General features: G+C 50.2%; 1 protein-coding gene across 8 annotated transcripts in view; it reads right to left on the reverse strand.

Annotated features, from left to right (window-relative positions):
* Positions 1 to 15,514, reverse strand: part of NAV2 (neuron navigator 2) — a 783,526-nt gene that overhangs the window by 6,983 nt on the left and 761,029 nt on the right. For all 8 annotated transcript variants that reach the window (XM_070457299.1, XM_070457298.1, XM_020910136.2 and 5 more), the window contains 5 exons: positions 11,748 to 11,983; positions 9,379 to 9,533; positions 9,150 to 9,221; positions 6,956 to 7,152; positions 5,940 to 6,058 (listed from right to left, as the gene is read on the reverse strand). In XM_070457299.1, coding sequence (XP_070313400.1) covers positions 5,940 to 6,058; positions 6,956 to 7,152; positions 9,150 to 9,221; positions 9,379 to 9,533; positions 11,748 to 11,983 — 779 coding nt within the window. The remainder of the gene's footprint in view (positions 1 to 5,939; positions 6,059 to 6,955; positions 7,153 to 9,149; positions 9,222 to 9,378; positions 9,534 to 11,747; positions 11,984 to 15,514) is intronic.

Consider the following 15,514-nt stretch of genomic DNA (forward strand, 5'->3'; position numbering starts at 1 on the left):
CTGGAAAGAGGTGCTATCATCCCATTGAGGAGCCACCCCCCCTTGCCATGGCACACAGCTGGGGGTGCTGGGCATCAGGACCAGAAGTGGAGGCCACAATGGCCCTGGCTCAATAAAACCCCATTTCCTGAAGGGAGTCTAACTCTCAGGGGTCCTCTGAAGAGGTACTGGTCACTTTCAGGACAGGACATTGTTAAAGGGGTTCCATGTGAGTCCTGGGACTGCAACCGTTTCTCCGCCCTCATGTATTTCTCAGAACTGTCCACAACTGATTTCCTCTTAAAAAAGAATTAACACAACATTGTGTAAGACTAGTGCCATGCCTCCAAGCTCCTTTTCTTAAGTCAGAAATACCTAATAATACAATGCCTTCAGTGACTTCTCTGGCAATTACAAGCAATGTAGACACTGTTTAAAAAAACGAAAACCTAGGCTGCACCACTTTCCAAGGCTCGGCTCGGCACATCACACACACAGGCCCTCTCTGTAGCCTTCCTCTTCAAGGCCACCCCCTCCATCACGCCTTACAGCTCACTGCGCACCAGGGATTGCGAGAAACACTTGACAAATATCTTGTTTTACCACCACGTGACTCCGAGAGAACGCATCACTACCCGAGCAGGCTCCAGAAGGAGAGGAGGCAGAACTGGAACCCGAGTCTGCCCAAGCGTGTGAACCACTGGAACCTAAGCAGACATGGCAAAGTTGTGCTCAGAGCCAGGACAAGATGTGCCCGCCCAGGACAGTGCCCCCTCTGTGGCTCTGGAAGGGCACCCCCTCTGTAGCGGACCATGGGGTACAAAGACCAAAGCCCTCTGGACCACAATGGCTGCAGGGGGCTCGGGAGCGGAATTACACGTGGACCGCAGCCTGTCTGTCTGTCCTTCCGAGACTCTTACAGTTGAGGCAGGGGGGAGTATGGGCAGAGAGGGCTGACAGTACAGTAGAGCTGAGCTTTGACCGCTAAAACCCTGTCTTTCCCAGGTCACAGGCTAACTCAGCTGGAAGGAACTGGGGTGACCCATCCCAGCTCCTTCATCTACCGGGTGGAAAACTTCTTGGGACTTAAAGAGAAGACCCAGTTGTAAAAGGTTTAAGAGCAGAGCTGGATTTGAAGCTAGGACCCCAGCATCCTTGTCTGAGCCTTTCCTTTCTCCACTCCTCCTGATGAACTCCACTATGAACCACTTGGCGGTATCAACAAAACTCATGTGGCTCAGCCAAAACCAGCGCTGGGGGATGCAGGCCGGGTGTCCGCCCGACGAGGACACGTCACCTGGGCTGGATCCGCTGTCCCTCTGGCCGTGTCACCACTGCTAAGCCACCTCTGATCTCTCCGGGAAGCGCCCACCCTGCCCACGCTGCAGACAGGCCCCCCCACCTCTCTTCATCCACAGCCGCCTCCTCCTCCACTCCAGACACACAGCCTCCTATGAGCTCGTGGCTCTCAGACACCAGGGCCCCTCCCGTCTAGCGCACTCCAGCCCTGTCTACTGTGAAATCGTTCTTAACCTGGGGCGGTGGTGACTCCGAGGCCGGAGAATTCAGTCTGGCATTCGAAAGGCGATTCACAGTCTGTGCGGGAAGGGCTCACATGAAGGAGCATGTGCGCACACATATGGGTCAGGGAGGAGGGAAACGCAAGCCGTGGGGATTTCCAGAACTGAAGAAGTCTTGGCAGATTAGAAATATTCCTGCAACTTTCGGCTTCTCCCTTCAAGGACTTTCCCTACAGAACTCAGCTGACTTTCCCATGCCAGATTTCACATGTGGGAGGTTGAAGCAAACGTCTTTTCTGACAGCTCCTGCTTCTGTCTCCATCCTCCAGCCTGAAGAGGAGACGCTGAGAACTGCAGAATAACAGAGGCTAGAACCCACGCTCAGCAAGTTCATAGAGTCTGGCCCTGTGGCTTTTAAATTTTTGCTCTGCTCCTCTGACCCTACAACTCGGTAGTTTGAGGAACTTCGTGGTTCTGGACAGCCAGGCTGAAAAAACTCTCCTGGTCCACACTTTTCAGGTTACAGTTGAGAAATTTGAGGTATAGAGGAGGGAGGTCTACCCAGGGTCTCAGAGCAGGTTGGGTCATCTAATCAACAACCACAACCCTCCCCTCTTCCAACAGGGGGACAGAGGTCTTTTGAATGACTTTGCAGGCTTTAGACACTTCGGCAAGTGTTTACATCGACAGCTCTAAAAGGGAATAGGGCTGGGGGCTAAGTCATAAGACAAAAATATTCTAGGAGCATCTCACGTCATTTGCAAGAATAAGGAATATTTTTACAAGTCTCCCTACTTGCTGCTAGACATGTTCAAGTCCAAGTGGTGAATGGCTGGGTAAGTACCGTGGCAAGCAAAGGATGTATCGCAAAGCTCCTTGGTCCCACTGCAGAGCCCTGAGGCAGCTCTGGGAAATAGCAGACAGCTGTACAGACAGACAGACAGACAGACAGGACAGTCACTTTCCCCAAGGCAGCGAGGAGCTTGGCATGACTACTGGGTTAGGAATAGAGATCCAAAACACTGGAAACTGAAACCTCAGCCACTGACTCTGATTTATGACTCTGTGGCTGCACATGTTTATCACACATGAGGGCCTCAAGGTACAGATGCTGCAGGAACCTCCAAGCAACTGCACGCATGCATGCATGTGCACACACACACACGTGCACACAAACAATTTGACTGGGAAAAAGAATTAGGAGTCAAAACCTGCAATGATATCTAGTATCCACCAGGGGGCAATGCTATATCTCCCCTGGGCGAGGTTGTGCCCAGTGAGGGGCTGACTGGAAGCCCACGGTGAGACCTGATTGCAGCGGGGGCTCCGTGCGATCTACCACCAGGGGCAGTCCTGCCTAAACCCAATCTGGGGACTCCACCCCTTCTCAGCATATGACCCCGGCCAAGGGCTAGCCTGCTTTGAACCAAGGTGCCCTCACCTCGTGGCTACTCACTCACCTCGCAGGGTCACGGAGGAGTAAATGGCCCACCGGTGCCCAGCACACAATAAGCATGGGACTCAAGGTAACAAGCAGAGTGAGGAGTTCTGAATTTTTTTAAAACAGGAGAATCTTTTTGTCAACTGAAATCTTACGTAGAACTTTCATGCTATGAAATATAATACTTGGTTCCCTGAGCCACCTGAAGCATCTAAGGTATAGGGCAGGGGTCTTAGAACAGCCTGGAAAATCTTGGAAGTAACTGAGAAATTAGCTATGGGTTATGATGCTTGCTCATCCACACCCCAGCAAGTGAACTGGGGAAGGGTCAAAAACTCCCGTGAGCCTTGGTTTCCTGTCTATGAGGTGCACACTGGGTGTGAAAACTAAATGGGATCATGTCTGTCGGGTCCCTGGCACAGTGACTGGCAGGCAGCGGCCACTCAATAAATGTCGGCAAACTTTCCTTCAAAACTAGAGACACAAAGAATGTCCCAAGGTTCCTCATGAATCTGCAGGTTCTGTGGGGTCTCCTGGACTAAAGAACGGCATGTGGTCACAGGTTTGGGGCAGGAGGGCTCACTTTTGAGCAACGTGGTATAACGCTCACTCTGGCTGCCTGCCCTGGTTGTGCTCATGTTCCTGCAAGACTGTCCTTCAAACGACCTCAACAGCACAAGGAGCGGATGACTTCCCTCGCCTCACAGAGAATCAGTGGGTCTCCTGAGGTGGCGGCATGTTTCTGCTCCTTGTCCTAAATGGGCCCTTTCATAGCCATCCCGCAGCCCTTTCACCTGCAGACTCTTTGATCATTGTAGGAAGGAAAACTACTGCCCCTATAACCAACTCATCAGCAACCTCTCCAGGATAGGCAGGGAAGATCTCACTGTGCTTTTATAGCTGTGCCCACAAGGCCTTCTTTGAAGCTGAGGTCCAAAGGCGTTAGCACCATCCAGCCTTGGTGAGGACCAACGAGGGGCCTCTAACTTAGAGCTCAGGCCGGAGCACAGACCGAGCTTCTGCCTCCTCATTAGCGCCTCTTGCGGCAGGAAACCTTTATTCAACAGCTCCCATGAGTTTTTCCAAGCACACTCTAGGTCCTGCACCAGAGAATATATTTGGGCAAAGAAGCAAAGGGGAGAAGTGGTGAGTCACAATAGAAGGAAACTGCTTCTTCCTCTGGGGCAGCTCCTTCCGCTTCTTTCCAGCAGTGTGAGTTTCCCAGAGGTGCCTGCCTACTACAGTCCCTGGAAGCCCCTGATGGGAACTTAGAGAGGCTTCTGGAATGACAAAGACTCCAAGATTCCAGCAGGGGCAGGGAATACTTCCACTGGCCCCCAAAAACAGGAGTGATGGGGTGGCTGTTTGGGTTTGTGGTCCTAACAAATCCATTTGAGTAAAGAATACATGATAGTTATTTAACACAGGCCAGTGAATTTATCTACCTAGAGAGATTCCACTGCACAGATCTGAAATCTTACTTTTTTTTCCCCATAAAATCCACTTTCAACAAAATAGAAATGCTGCCATCAATGGGAAAAATAGCTGAAGGGAAAAGAAACTTCTAGTGGTGAAGTAAATAAGTCTAGTCAATAATATGGTAATAACTCTGTCTGGTGACAGATGGTAGTGAAATTTACCATGGTGTAATTTCATAATGCATAAAAACATCAAATCACTATATTGTATACTTGAAATGAATATGACAATTACAATTAAAAAAAAAATAAAAAATGCTGCCACTGATTAATGATCTTCAAACACTGGAAACTGATTTGGGACTGGTTAAGGGACTGCCCAATTTCTTGCTACCCTCTGCCTTAACAATCACTTGTGGCTTGAATTTGAAGCATACATGCTCCAGGCCAATGAAATACCAGTGACCAGAGGCACACCATCTTCTTTTTCGAGCTCTGGTTGTCCTGAGTGTCTCTGAAGAGACCATCAGTGCTGTTACATGTTACAGGGATACAAAGCAAATGACATTTTGCCAGGCTCAGCTACATATACACAAATGACAAACCCCACTAAAGTGTGCGGTCACCCACACGGATGCAGGTGTGCAAGCCTTATGTGCCCCATCACACGCGTACACATGGGTGTGCACACAGCACCATCCCCTGAAATGGGCCCTTTAACTGCAGCACGTGTCTCCCACTGCCCAGTACCAAGCAAACACAGCCCTGAGGAACCTGGCAAAGCTGGTTTCTGGATTATTCAGCCATGTACGACGCCTGCTAACTTCTCAGAGTGGTCCTAAAAACTGACAACCTCCTCAGGCTACCTCCAGACTCAACAATACAACTACTGCAAGCTCCGATTTACCACTAAGCCCCCTAGCATTAACCCCTGGGCTGACTGAGAAGTGCAGGGTCTGGGTTTCCCAGCTCCAACCGGGCAGGAGGGATGGACAGTCAGGTGGGCACCAGGGTCATCTATCTATGAGGGGTCCTGGTGTCGGGCAGAGAACACCAAATCCTAGATTCTTAAAGTTTCACTTCCTGACCTTGGGGCAAGTCACTTATTCACTATGAGTCAAAATTCTCTCTTAAGAAATGGAGATTTAAAAAAAAAAAACTTTGCCCAAGCCCCAGGATAAATGCTGAGCCTGAACCAAATAGCAGATATGAGACTACTTAAGCAAATTGTGAAGTGCGCCATATTTCATTTCTTGTGCACTCATGACGCTGAGCACTCGCTGGCCATGATGTCGCTGAACCCTGGCAACACTCTTTGTGGCGGGGTCTGATCGCTGTGTCTTCCGTGGATGAGGGCACTGTGGCACAGAGAGTTTTGCTTAGGGTCACACAGAGCAAACAGTGGCAGAGGCAGGATTTGCAGCCCAGTGCATCCTATACTGTGCTAGAGGATGGCCTCGCAGGTGAGGAGCCGCCACCTCACATCGGTCAGTTTCTGGGGCGGGGGGAGATAAAGACAAGAGTGCTGGTCACGAGAACAGTCCCTGGAACTGAGGAGGTCAGCGGGCAGTGTGGTCTCACCTGGAGTCCTTCTCTGACGGCTTCCAGGAGGTAGGGGATGATTGAGTAGTTCCACAGGTCGGTGAACCACACCCTGGAACCATCCACGTCAATGGGACACGACAGGAAGAGCCGGGGGCCTGGGGACCATAGGGAACATCAGCAAATTAAAATGCAGAGGGAGCAGGAGAAGCCAGCCCATGATCCCCTCACAGGAGGGACCCTGCATTTTCTGAGTGACAGCAGAAATGCCAGCTGCCATGTGGTGGGCACCTGGGCTCTCTAACCCTACCCTGGGATCTTGTTCCTGGTGGGAATCACCCCAAGGGAAGGGGAGACTTTCTGGAGAAATACAGTCATTGTGGTATTGTCTAACCTTTGAAGATGGAAGCACGGTAGATGTCCATGAGAATAGGAGTGATTAAGGAAGTGATGGCATACTCACATCTGATTATTTCACCGAGTAATTATTTTGCAGAGCAACAAAGAATACTCATGAGACAATGTGAAATGGAAAACAAAAAGAACACATTGTATGTACACTATGATTGCAACTACATAAAACATGTATGGACAAGGACAGAAAAAATAAGCTCAAATTACAAGGATTATGTCAGGATGGTGGGATGACCGGTGATTTTTTTTTTCTTTTCTCTGAAGCCTAAGCTTCAGGAATGTTAATAACATTATTCATAAAGCAAAGCCAATCCTACGGGGTGGTTTCCATCTGGGGGAGCCCCAGGGTGGGGGCCCCTCACCTAGCCTAGAAGTTTACACCAGCCTGGAGCTGGACACTTCTCTCTGCCGCTCATCAGTGCAGAGAGTTGGGCGAGAGGGAAGGGTGGAGACAGTCCCAGGATGTGGGTGACTGACAGTCTGGGGTCTGTCTAGGCTGCGGCTATCCTATGGCCCCTTCTCTATCTGTGTGGCTGGGGTGCAGTGGCCAGCGGCCAGGGCCCAGGGCCAGCCATCTGAGGAGGCCAGGGCTCCAAGAGCAGCAGTTCCAGCCCCAGCCTGCCCGCCTGCCCTCCCCCTACCTATGGTGACGTCCGAGGAGCTGTGCGCCTCCAGGAAGCGGTTGAGGTGATGCCAGACCTTGGGAATCCAGTCGATGATTTTCACCAGCTCCATGTTCCGCATCCGCCCACTGATCTCCGTCTCCATGAGCTTCCGCCGCAGGAAGCGGCCTAGGAAACCCTTCACGGGCTCCGTGTGGTTGGCGCAAAGCACCCACCTGGAAGGAGTCACAGATTTTCCACGACAAAGCCCGTGGTCAACTTCATGAATCAAAGCTCATTAGAGCTGGAAGGTGAGTATGCTAATACTGAAAGCGGACACTTCTGAACACTGCACATATACATTTTTATTTATTTTTAGTTTACTTTTTAATTGAAGGATAATTGCCTTACAGAATTCTCTTGTTTTCTGCCAACAAAACATGGGTCAGCCATAGGTATATACCCATGTCCCCTCCCTCCTATCTCCCACCCCATCCCACCCCTTGAGGTTGTCACAGAGCCCTAGTTTGAGTTCCCTTAATCATACAGAAAATTCCCACTGGCTCTCTAGTTTACATATGGTAATGTTAAGTTTCCATGTTACTCTCTTCATACCTCTCACCCTCTCTGCAGCATGTGGGATCTTAGTTCCCCAACCAGGGACTGAACCCATGTCCCTTGCATTGAAAGTACAAAATCTTAAGCCCTGGACCATCAGAGAAGTCCCCGCTGTATGTATAGTAACTCATGATTCCTCACAGCAACCCCGCGCTATGGATATGATGACTACCCATTTTACAGATAGAAATTCCGAGGCACAGATGGAAAAATCTCACTTGTCCAAGATCAAACAGCTAGTCAACAATCTTAGAAGAGCTAAGATTAGAACCAAGACAGTCCAACTCCAGAGGCGAAGCTCTGACCACTTAGCTGACTGCCTTGGGTGCTGTGCCAGGCCCAGGGCTGGGCTGTGGGGCTGTGATGAACAACAGAGACACAGTCCCTGTTCCCCAGGAGCTCACAGTCTAGCGGAGGAGGGAGATAAAAGGAAGGAGACCTGACGAAACCTGAGGAATCAGGGAAGGCTCCTCAGAGGAGGGGACGTCTGAGCTGAGACCAGAGGGGCCGAATGGAGCTGCTCCACGAAGCAAGGGGGAAGCGGAAGGAGGAGCAGGCGTGGGGTGGTGGTGGGGTGGGTGGAGTGCACGCTGCAGCATTGGCAGGGGTGTGAACAACAGCGTGGGGTGTCTGGGAAAACTGCCAGAGGTTCATGGTAACCAGAGTTTAGACTTGACCTGCCAACCCAAAGGGGCTTGGCTTTCATTCTGGGGAACCATTCAAGGACTTCTTGCATTAGGGTTTAGGGTCAGGTTTGAATTCTAGAATGTTCACTCTGGCTGTCACTGATACAGGGGATGGCCTGCAGGCGGCCCAAGGTCCAGGCAGGCATCCTGGTTAGAAAATGACTAAAACAGTGTGCTGGGAGACGGTGTAGCAGTGACGGGGGAAGGAGAAGGGTGGGGCGGGAGGAGGTAGAGAATGACCTTGAGGGACATTCAAGAGAAAGTATGGACGAGACCAGGGAGTCCTGGATGCAGAGATGAGCCATGATCTTAGTGACCTGAAGGAGTTTGTATTTCTTGGAAAATTACAATTCAGATCTACTTTCAACAGAGATGCCAGCAGAGTGGCCATGAAAATGATCTGGGGGAAGGAATCTCATCCTGAGGGATAGCTCTTCAACCTTACCTAAGGGTCCAGGCAGGAGAGGAGCATACGGAGCCAGCTAGGTGTCAGAGCATAACAGACCTCCCACCCTATAGCAGTGGGGGAGCTCAGGACGGGGCTGGGGCAAAGGGTTCCCAGCGACTGAAGCTTGAAGGCCAGAGACCCCGCCCAGTGGAGACACTCTAAGGAGCTCTCACTGCTCTGCGTCACTTGGGACAGAGAGATGAGCCACTGGTGATGTGCAGTCCGCCTGCCTACAGCCCCTGATCAGAGCTGCCTCCCAGGTACCACTGGGTACCGCTATCCCAGGCCATAGCATCCAAGAGACCCGGGCTCTGCCACTGACTGGCTGTGTGACGTCAACAAGTCACCTAATCTCCCCATTTGTAAACTGAGAAGGATAAATTTAATGACTTGAGGCTTTTGTGAGAGTCCAGTGAACTAAGCTGGGAAAAATGAGCATCCTTCCAGGCATGTAACAGGTACTCAAAAAGGGGCACCTTACCTGAAGTTGTGATGAAGCTGCAGGTTGGGAGTAGAAGAGGTAGCCTGGTTCATCGTGCCAATTATGTAAGGGCTATGGGGGAAATGAAGGATGACAAAGCTGGAGAAGAGGGTCCCAGTGCACCTAAGCACATGGCTACTGGCTGCTGTCTGCCCCTCCCACAAGCCCCGCCCCACGCCACGCGCATGCGCTGCTCTCCTGGGGCCGAGAGGTCCAGAGCCGCCCTTACCATCTGTGGTCCTTGCAGTTGAGCAGCCCGTTGAAGACCTCGCCCAGGGAGCTGACGTGATGCAGATTGTCCAGGATGATGACGAGAGGCATGTCCACGGCATTGTTCTCGCTGGCGCACTGGTCAGCGAGGTTGGACAGGTACTGGCGCAATTCCTGTGGAGGCCAGGGGAGTGAGGGGGAAGGAGCTTGTGAACGCCCCCCGGAAGATGCTCGTGCTCCGGGCGTCACCTGGGCCGGTGCCGGCAGAGGGGCCCTTCCTGAGGCCACTCGGGGATCACGTGCTGATCGCTGAAGTGCTACAAGGCTTCAGTCTGGGTGCAGAGGAATGCAGGCTGGGGAAGTCTCAGCTCTGCCTTCTGGAATTCTCCAGGCAACAGGAAACCCAGCCAAGGGCAGGCACTGTGAGGGTGTCCAGGCAAGGTTCTGTACATGATCTATCACTCTCTGGAAGTGCTGCCCCTTTCTTGATATTTCCTACTATTCCAGCCTCCCACGAAGCTCCTGAGGGCAGGTGCCTCATACTTTTTTGTACATTCACAGCATTGCCTGAGAGGTGCTTACAGGGAAGCCCTTGATGAATCAACATGGCAAAGGATGCCTCCCTGCCATGACCTGCTGATTAGTGTTGGGGCAGACAGACAATGAACAGGTGCAGGGGAGGCCATCTCTGTGCACAGGCGGTCTTGAAAGGTCTGGGTAAAAGGGTATGCTTTGGTCTTCACTGTGAAGAATGTGCAGGGCAGTGTCTGGAGCTGGGAGTAGAACACCCCAGCTCAGCTGGGGCAAGGGGCACATCAGAAAAGGAAGAAAAAGAAGAACGTGCGATGGGGAAAGGCCGAAACAGTGAGCTAAGGACCAGCCACTGAAACCAGAACCACTATCTGGTGGTATTAGTGTCATGGTGACGGTGGGCGTGACCTAGCGCCAGGCATGGTTCGGGGGTCTCACACATACAAACTCCTGTGGGTGGGTGCTGTGACCATCTCCGTGTTACAGATGGGAAGCTGAGGCATGCCTCAGTCAAGTGACCCGCCTGAGACCGCACAGACGGTGGGGAGCAGGGCTGGGCCTCCCTTTTAAGTCAAAATGTGGCTTTTAGCAATAGAAGAAGCCCAGCTTTTAAAGTTACTAGCTATTTTCCCTTCTTTTAGCTCCTGAGGCTCGGAGCCCTCCCTCTCTTATTCAGGCTTACCAGGTACAGCTGGGGGCCGGCCGAGGGGAGGGAGAGTGGGCGCTGAAATCAAGCCTGGCTTTGACAGCCCCCGCCATGTGCCTGGGATCCTCTCTCGCTGGTCCCAGGAGAGAGTGCCTTCCCTGAGCTTATTCTCAGAGGGTCTAGGTTCAGGGGCCTCTGACCACTTCCCTTAGCCCTGCCCTTGTAGCCACGTTACTTTGGGAACTTGAGAATGGCATAGAGTCCCAGCCCCACACAACCTACTGAAACAGATCATCTGGGAATGAGGTCTGGGCCTTGCATCTTCAAGGATGCGAAGTGATTCTTAAGGTGGAAGAGTCACTTCGAATTCACCTTTGATCCCCCAGCCCCTTTGCACAGAGGCAGTCAGTGAAATACCCAGCAACAACCACTGCACAGATAATAAACAGGGTTGAGAAGACACCTCATAACCCAGGCTGGGACTAAGACAGACTGTCCAAGCATTTCCACTGCTCCCCAAGAGGCAGAATCAAGCCTGTCTGCTGACTCAGGTTTAAGACATTGACTTGAGCTGCTCAGTACCAAATGAGTAGCCTTACATACGTGGCCATCGGCCTCAAGCCTCAGTTTCCTCCTCTATAAAATGGGATCATGACAACTACTTCCTTGAAGGTCTGGCTGTGGGGAGACCCCTTACAGGGGCCTGTAAATGACAGCTGTTGTTCATATTGTTATTGTTGCTCCACAAAAAGAGGTTTCATTTTGGAAAAACAAGAGAATCTAGTAGGCATATGATGAATTCTTGGTAAACTGAAATGGAAGCATCTGGGTTAAAGAACTTAAAGAACTACCAGCATTGAGCATCATGCCCAACTCATAGCAGGGAAGTAAGAAACAAACCATTGGATTGGGCAAAAAATTCATTCAGGTTTTTCCGTAAAACCTGAAATGTATGGAAAACCATAAATTCATACAGAAAACCCAAATGAATTTTTTGGCCAACCCAATATATCGACTTACACATGGAACTCCTTGCTGGTGAGTCTGGGGTCAGAGCCTTCCTTTCTGCTAGATCCATTCTGACCTCGTTCCCCAGGCTTTTACCACCAGCAAAGGTGAGCACTGTAGGAAACGCTGCTTTGCCATCAGGGTGGTGGTGGCCTCAGCAGTTCTGAAAGGGCTGAGCATCAGCCTCGGAACGACCTCCTCACCTTGCTGGACTTGTGGTCCACGTTGAAGGTGGCGATGACCCCGTCGGTCAGCTCCCGCCCCTCCCGGAGCACCAAGTACTCTGACAGCCGGTTGGCCAGGTAGGTTTTCCCGGTGCCGCTGGGCCCCGAGAGGATGATCCGCCGGTGCTCCACCAGCAGGGACACGTAGCGCTGCAGGATGGGCTTGGGGATCAGGGACTCGAACACCAGCGAGTCCAGGCTGTTTTCCGCGAGCCCTGTGTTTGAGAGAGGCAGGAAGTGTTCACAGCCGCAGAGAGGGTGGCTCTCTGTGCCTGCCAAAACCCCAGGCTATCCCTTCCCTGGGCAGCCCCCTCATCGGGGACCCCAGGCCACCCAGGGACACGGCAGGCTTCTTGCTCACCAGCAGCCTATGCTCTGGTCCCTGGCTGGGCTGCTGGTTCCAGACTCAAGTTTGCCTTTCATATCTGGACCTTTGGTCCTCATCTGTCCTCTGCAGAATTCCTAAGACTCTGGGCTTGGACTGTTTGTCGGGATTTACCATTAGCGGCGGTGCTCGCTCGGATCTATTGTGAATCTCCCGTGTCTAGCTGGACCCTTGGGCTGCCTCTTCACCCTGTTTCCCCTGCATGCCAGATGCCTCAGCTGCCTACACTGAGGTACACCATGAAGGTATCAACACTTTTATTATTAAAATGAGGAAAAAGGCAAGCTGGGACCACTTGATTTGGGGATGTAAATACTGGCAGACCTGCTCTGAGCCTCTCCCACAAGAGGAAATACATCTGTCCCCCTCCTCTCTTGGAACAACCACCACCCAGGGTTGTTGGCTTTCTAAGAGCTGTTTTCTTGATATTATTCTCAAGAGAGGATCCAGACAAGGTTACTTGTCCAGAACCTCAGGTAATTCTATTAAAAAAGCACCTCAACTTTCAATGGCTGACTCAAAGATCTCTCTTGGTAAATGTCGCATTGAACTTGAAAATATGTGGGTTATTTTCAAATATCTTTTGATACTGATCTCTAACATAATTCTATAGGGATAAGAGAACAGACTCTGTGTGATTTCAATTCCTTTAGACCATGAAATTTTTGCACCTTGTTTTATTATGTCCCTAGATATGTTCCATTGTTTCCTGGTTTATAGTCTATAGGAAATATCAGAATTTATATCCTGCTGTTGTGTGAAAACTGTATAAATCTTAATTATGTTGAATTGGTTCATGGTGCTTTTCAAGTCTACTATAGCCTTCTACTTTTCTGCCTATCCATTCTATTAATTTTTGAGAGTTTGATATTGAAACTCCAACTAAAAATCTCAATTTATCTGATTAAAAAATAATCGCAATATATAATAGAACTATATGTAACTTTGTTCTGTATTTTCCAAGTCTCCTGTAAATGTGTTATCATACTTTCATAATTAAGTTTTTTCAAAGTACCTCAAGAAACCAGTATATATAGGCAAAAAATAAGTTGAAAAGAACTTATTCTGTTTTATAATAGCATTTTCCATCTACATAATTAATTCACTACAAACAGACCCCCATAATGCAATTATATGCTTGTTTCCAATCCTCCTCAACCAAGGACAGCAGCTAAATGCAGTGACTATTCTAGAAATGGCTTCCCTGGTGGCCCAGTGGTAAAGAATCCATCTGCAATGCAGGAAACACAAGAGATGTGGGTTTGATCCCTGGACTGGGAAGATCCCCTGGAGAAGGAAATGGCAACCCACTCCAGTATTCCTTTTTAACTCTAGTATTCTTGCCTGGGGACATCCCATGGATAGAGGAGCCCTACAGTCCATGGGGTCTCAAAAAGAGTTGGACACAACTTAGCGATAAAACAAAAAACAAATCACCCTGATGAAGGATCCCAAATGACATTTGGGTACAGGTCTAAAACCTTCCTAAAACTGGTTTCAGTAAAGCCTACATTGGCTCAAAGCTTGATGCAAAGTATAGGGGAAGGGGTGGGGTCTCCTGTCTAAACTTAACAACAAACACAGGGCAGGGATTAAAACATACTGAAACCCCTCTCTCTGCTCTTCAGTGCTGTTTCAGCCTCTTGCCATAAACTCCACAGGAGTGAGTCCTTTGCAGACGAACTCACTTCAGAGCACATATAGCCACAGCCCCTGCCCCAGTACCACCGAAGTGAATCATCTGCAGCTCACGGGTCTCTCTCCGCTCAAATCCTTCGGTGGTTTTTACTGCCATGAAGGCCTAAGTGTCAAGCACTACAGGGAAACTGATGAGTCAGGTATCACTTATAAACAAACCCGAGCTGACCCCTGGAGATGCTGAAACAAGCTCATGTGCTGACAGCAGCGCTAGCTGCAACTCTATGGTGGGGTGGCCGGTTTGGGAGGCAGATAATCCTGCCACTGTTTCTACAGAGGTTTGGTCTGATCTACGTAACAGGTCACTCCTTTTACCGGTCAGCGTTTGCAGTGTTCACCTGCTCGCCGGCGTGGACGAAAGGCAATTTAAGGTCATGGCGTATCAGGCCTTCCTTAAAGGGTTCTCGGGGTGGACAGCTGTTGTTAGGGTGTGCCTGGCAGCCCTGCCTCCTCTCCTTGCAGTGGGGCTCTTCCTTCTTGAGGGGAGTTCATTCCAGCTGTCCAAGCAGGGCTGACCAGCACCTGCATCTACTGAAGGTGGCGGTGTGTGGCCAGGCTGAGCCAAGGCCTCTCCCTGTTGCCTGTGACTGATCTGGTGATGTGATAAGTATTTGATTCACAGTGGGCCAGAATCCCAGGTAGTGCTAGGAGTAAGGAATCTGCCTGCCAATGCAGGAGACGTTAAGAGACGCAGTTTCAATTACCGGGTTGGGAAGATCCCCTGGAGGAGGGCATGCCTATCCAACTACAGTATTCTTGCCTGGAGAATCCCGTGGATAGAGGAGCCTGGTGGGTTACAGTTCATGGGATTGCAAAGAGTTGGACATGACTAAGTGACTTAGCATGCACACACGGGCCAGAATCACCCCTAAGAATTTCCTGTTATACTTGTCCTCTTTTAAAAGCTTCCTAAGCTTAGAAGGATGAGTCGGGCCATTGATCAGCCATGTGCAGAAAGCTCAATAAATAAGCAAAGCTGAGGTAAGGCTGGTCCTGACGGCATTGCTAGAGCTCCTGGTTCCAGGTGTGCTTGAAGTCCATGCCTGGATTTTCCAAGTACCTGAGCCTGTGTGTTTCCTTTTGGCTAAAGCTAGTTTTGAGTAGGTTTTTGTCACCTACAGTCCAAGGCCACAATTGCGGAATGAATGCTAACAAATAAGGCTATGTATGTGGCTCAAACAGGAACATGCTCCTTGTCACCAGAGAAGCAAGACCTTCCTTCCTGCTGATGAAGAACGCTGGGTGCTTTCGGAAAACCTCTCAACCAGGAAACAAAGTTTGCATCAAACAGCCCCCAAACTATTGTCAAGATCAATGCCTTATGGGGAAGATAGAAGATGCTGTGAAAGTTGAGCTTAGAACAGTGTTTAGCAATCTCTTCTTTAGGTGGTTCATAAAATATAGGAAAAAGGGGTTTTGCAGTCATATCCATTTGTTTAAGATTGGATCACTCAGCCTTTTAACAGTTTAAGAGTCAGGACATTAAAGTGTTACGTGGTAGTCGCTCAGTCGTGTCCAGCTCTTTATGATCCCATGGACTGTAGCATACCAGGCTCTTCTGTCCATGGAATTTTCCAGGCAAGAATACTGGAGTGGGTATCCATTTCCTTCTCCGGGGATCTTCCCAAGCCAGGGATAGAACCTGGGTCTCCTCCATTGCAGG

This window comes from Odocoileus virginianus, chromosome 28, assembly GCF_023699985.2.
Source record: "Odocoileus virginianus isolate 20LAN1187 ecotype Illinois chromosome 28, Ovbor_1.2, whole genome shotgun sequence".
NCBI classification, from domain to species: Eukaryota; Metazoa; Chordata; class Mammalia; order Artiodactyla; family Cervidae; genus Odocoileus; species Odocoileus virginianus.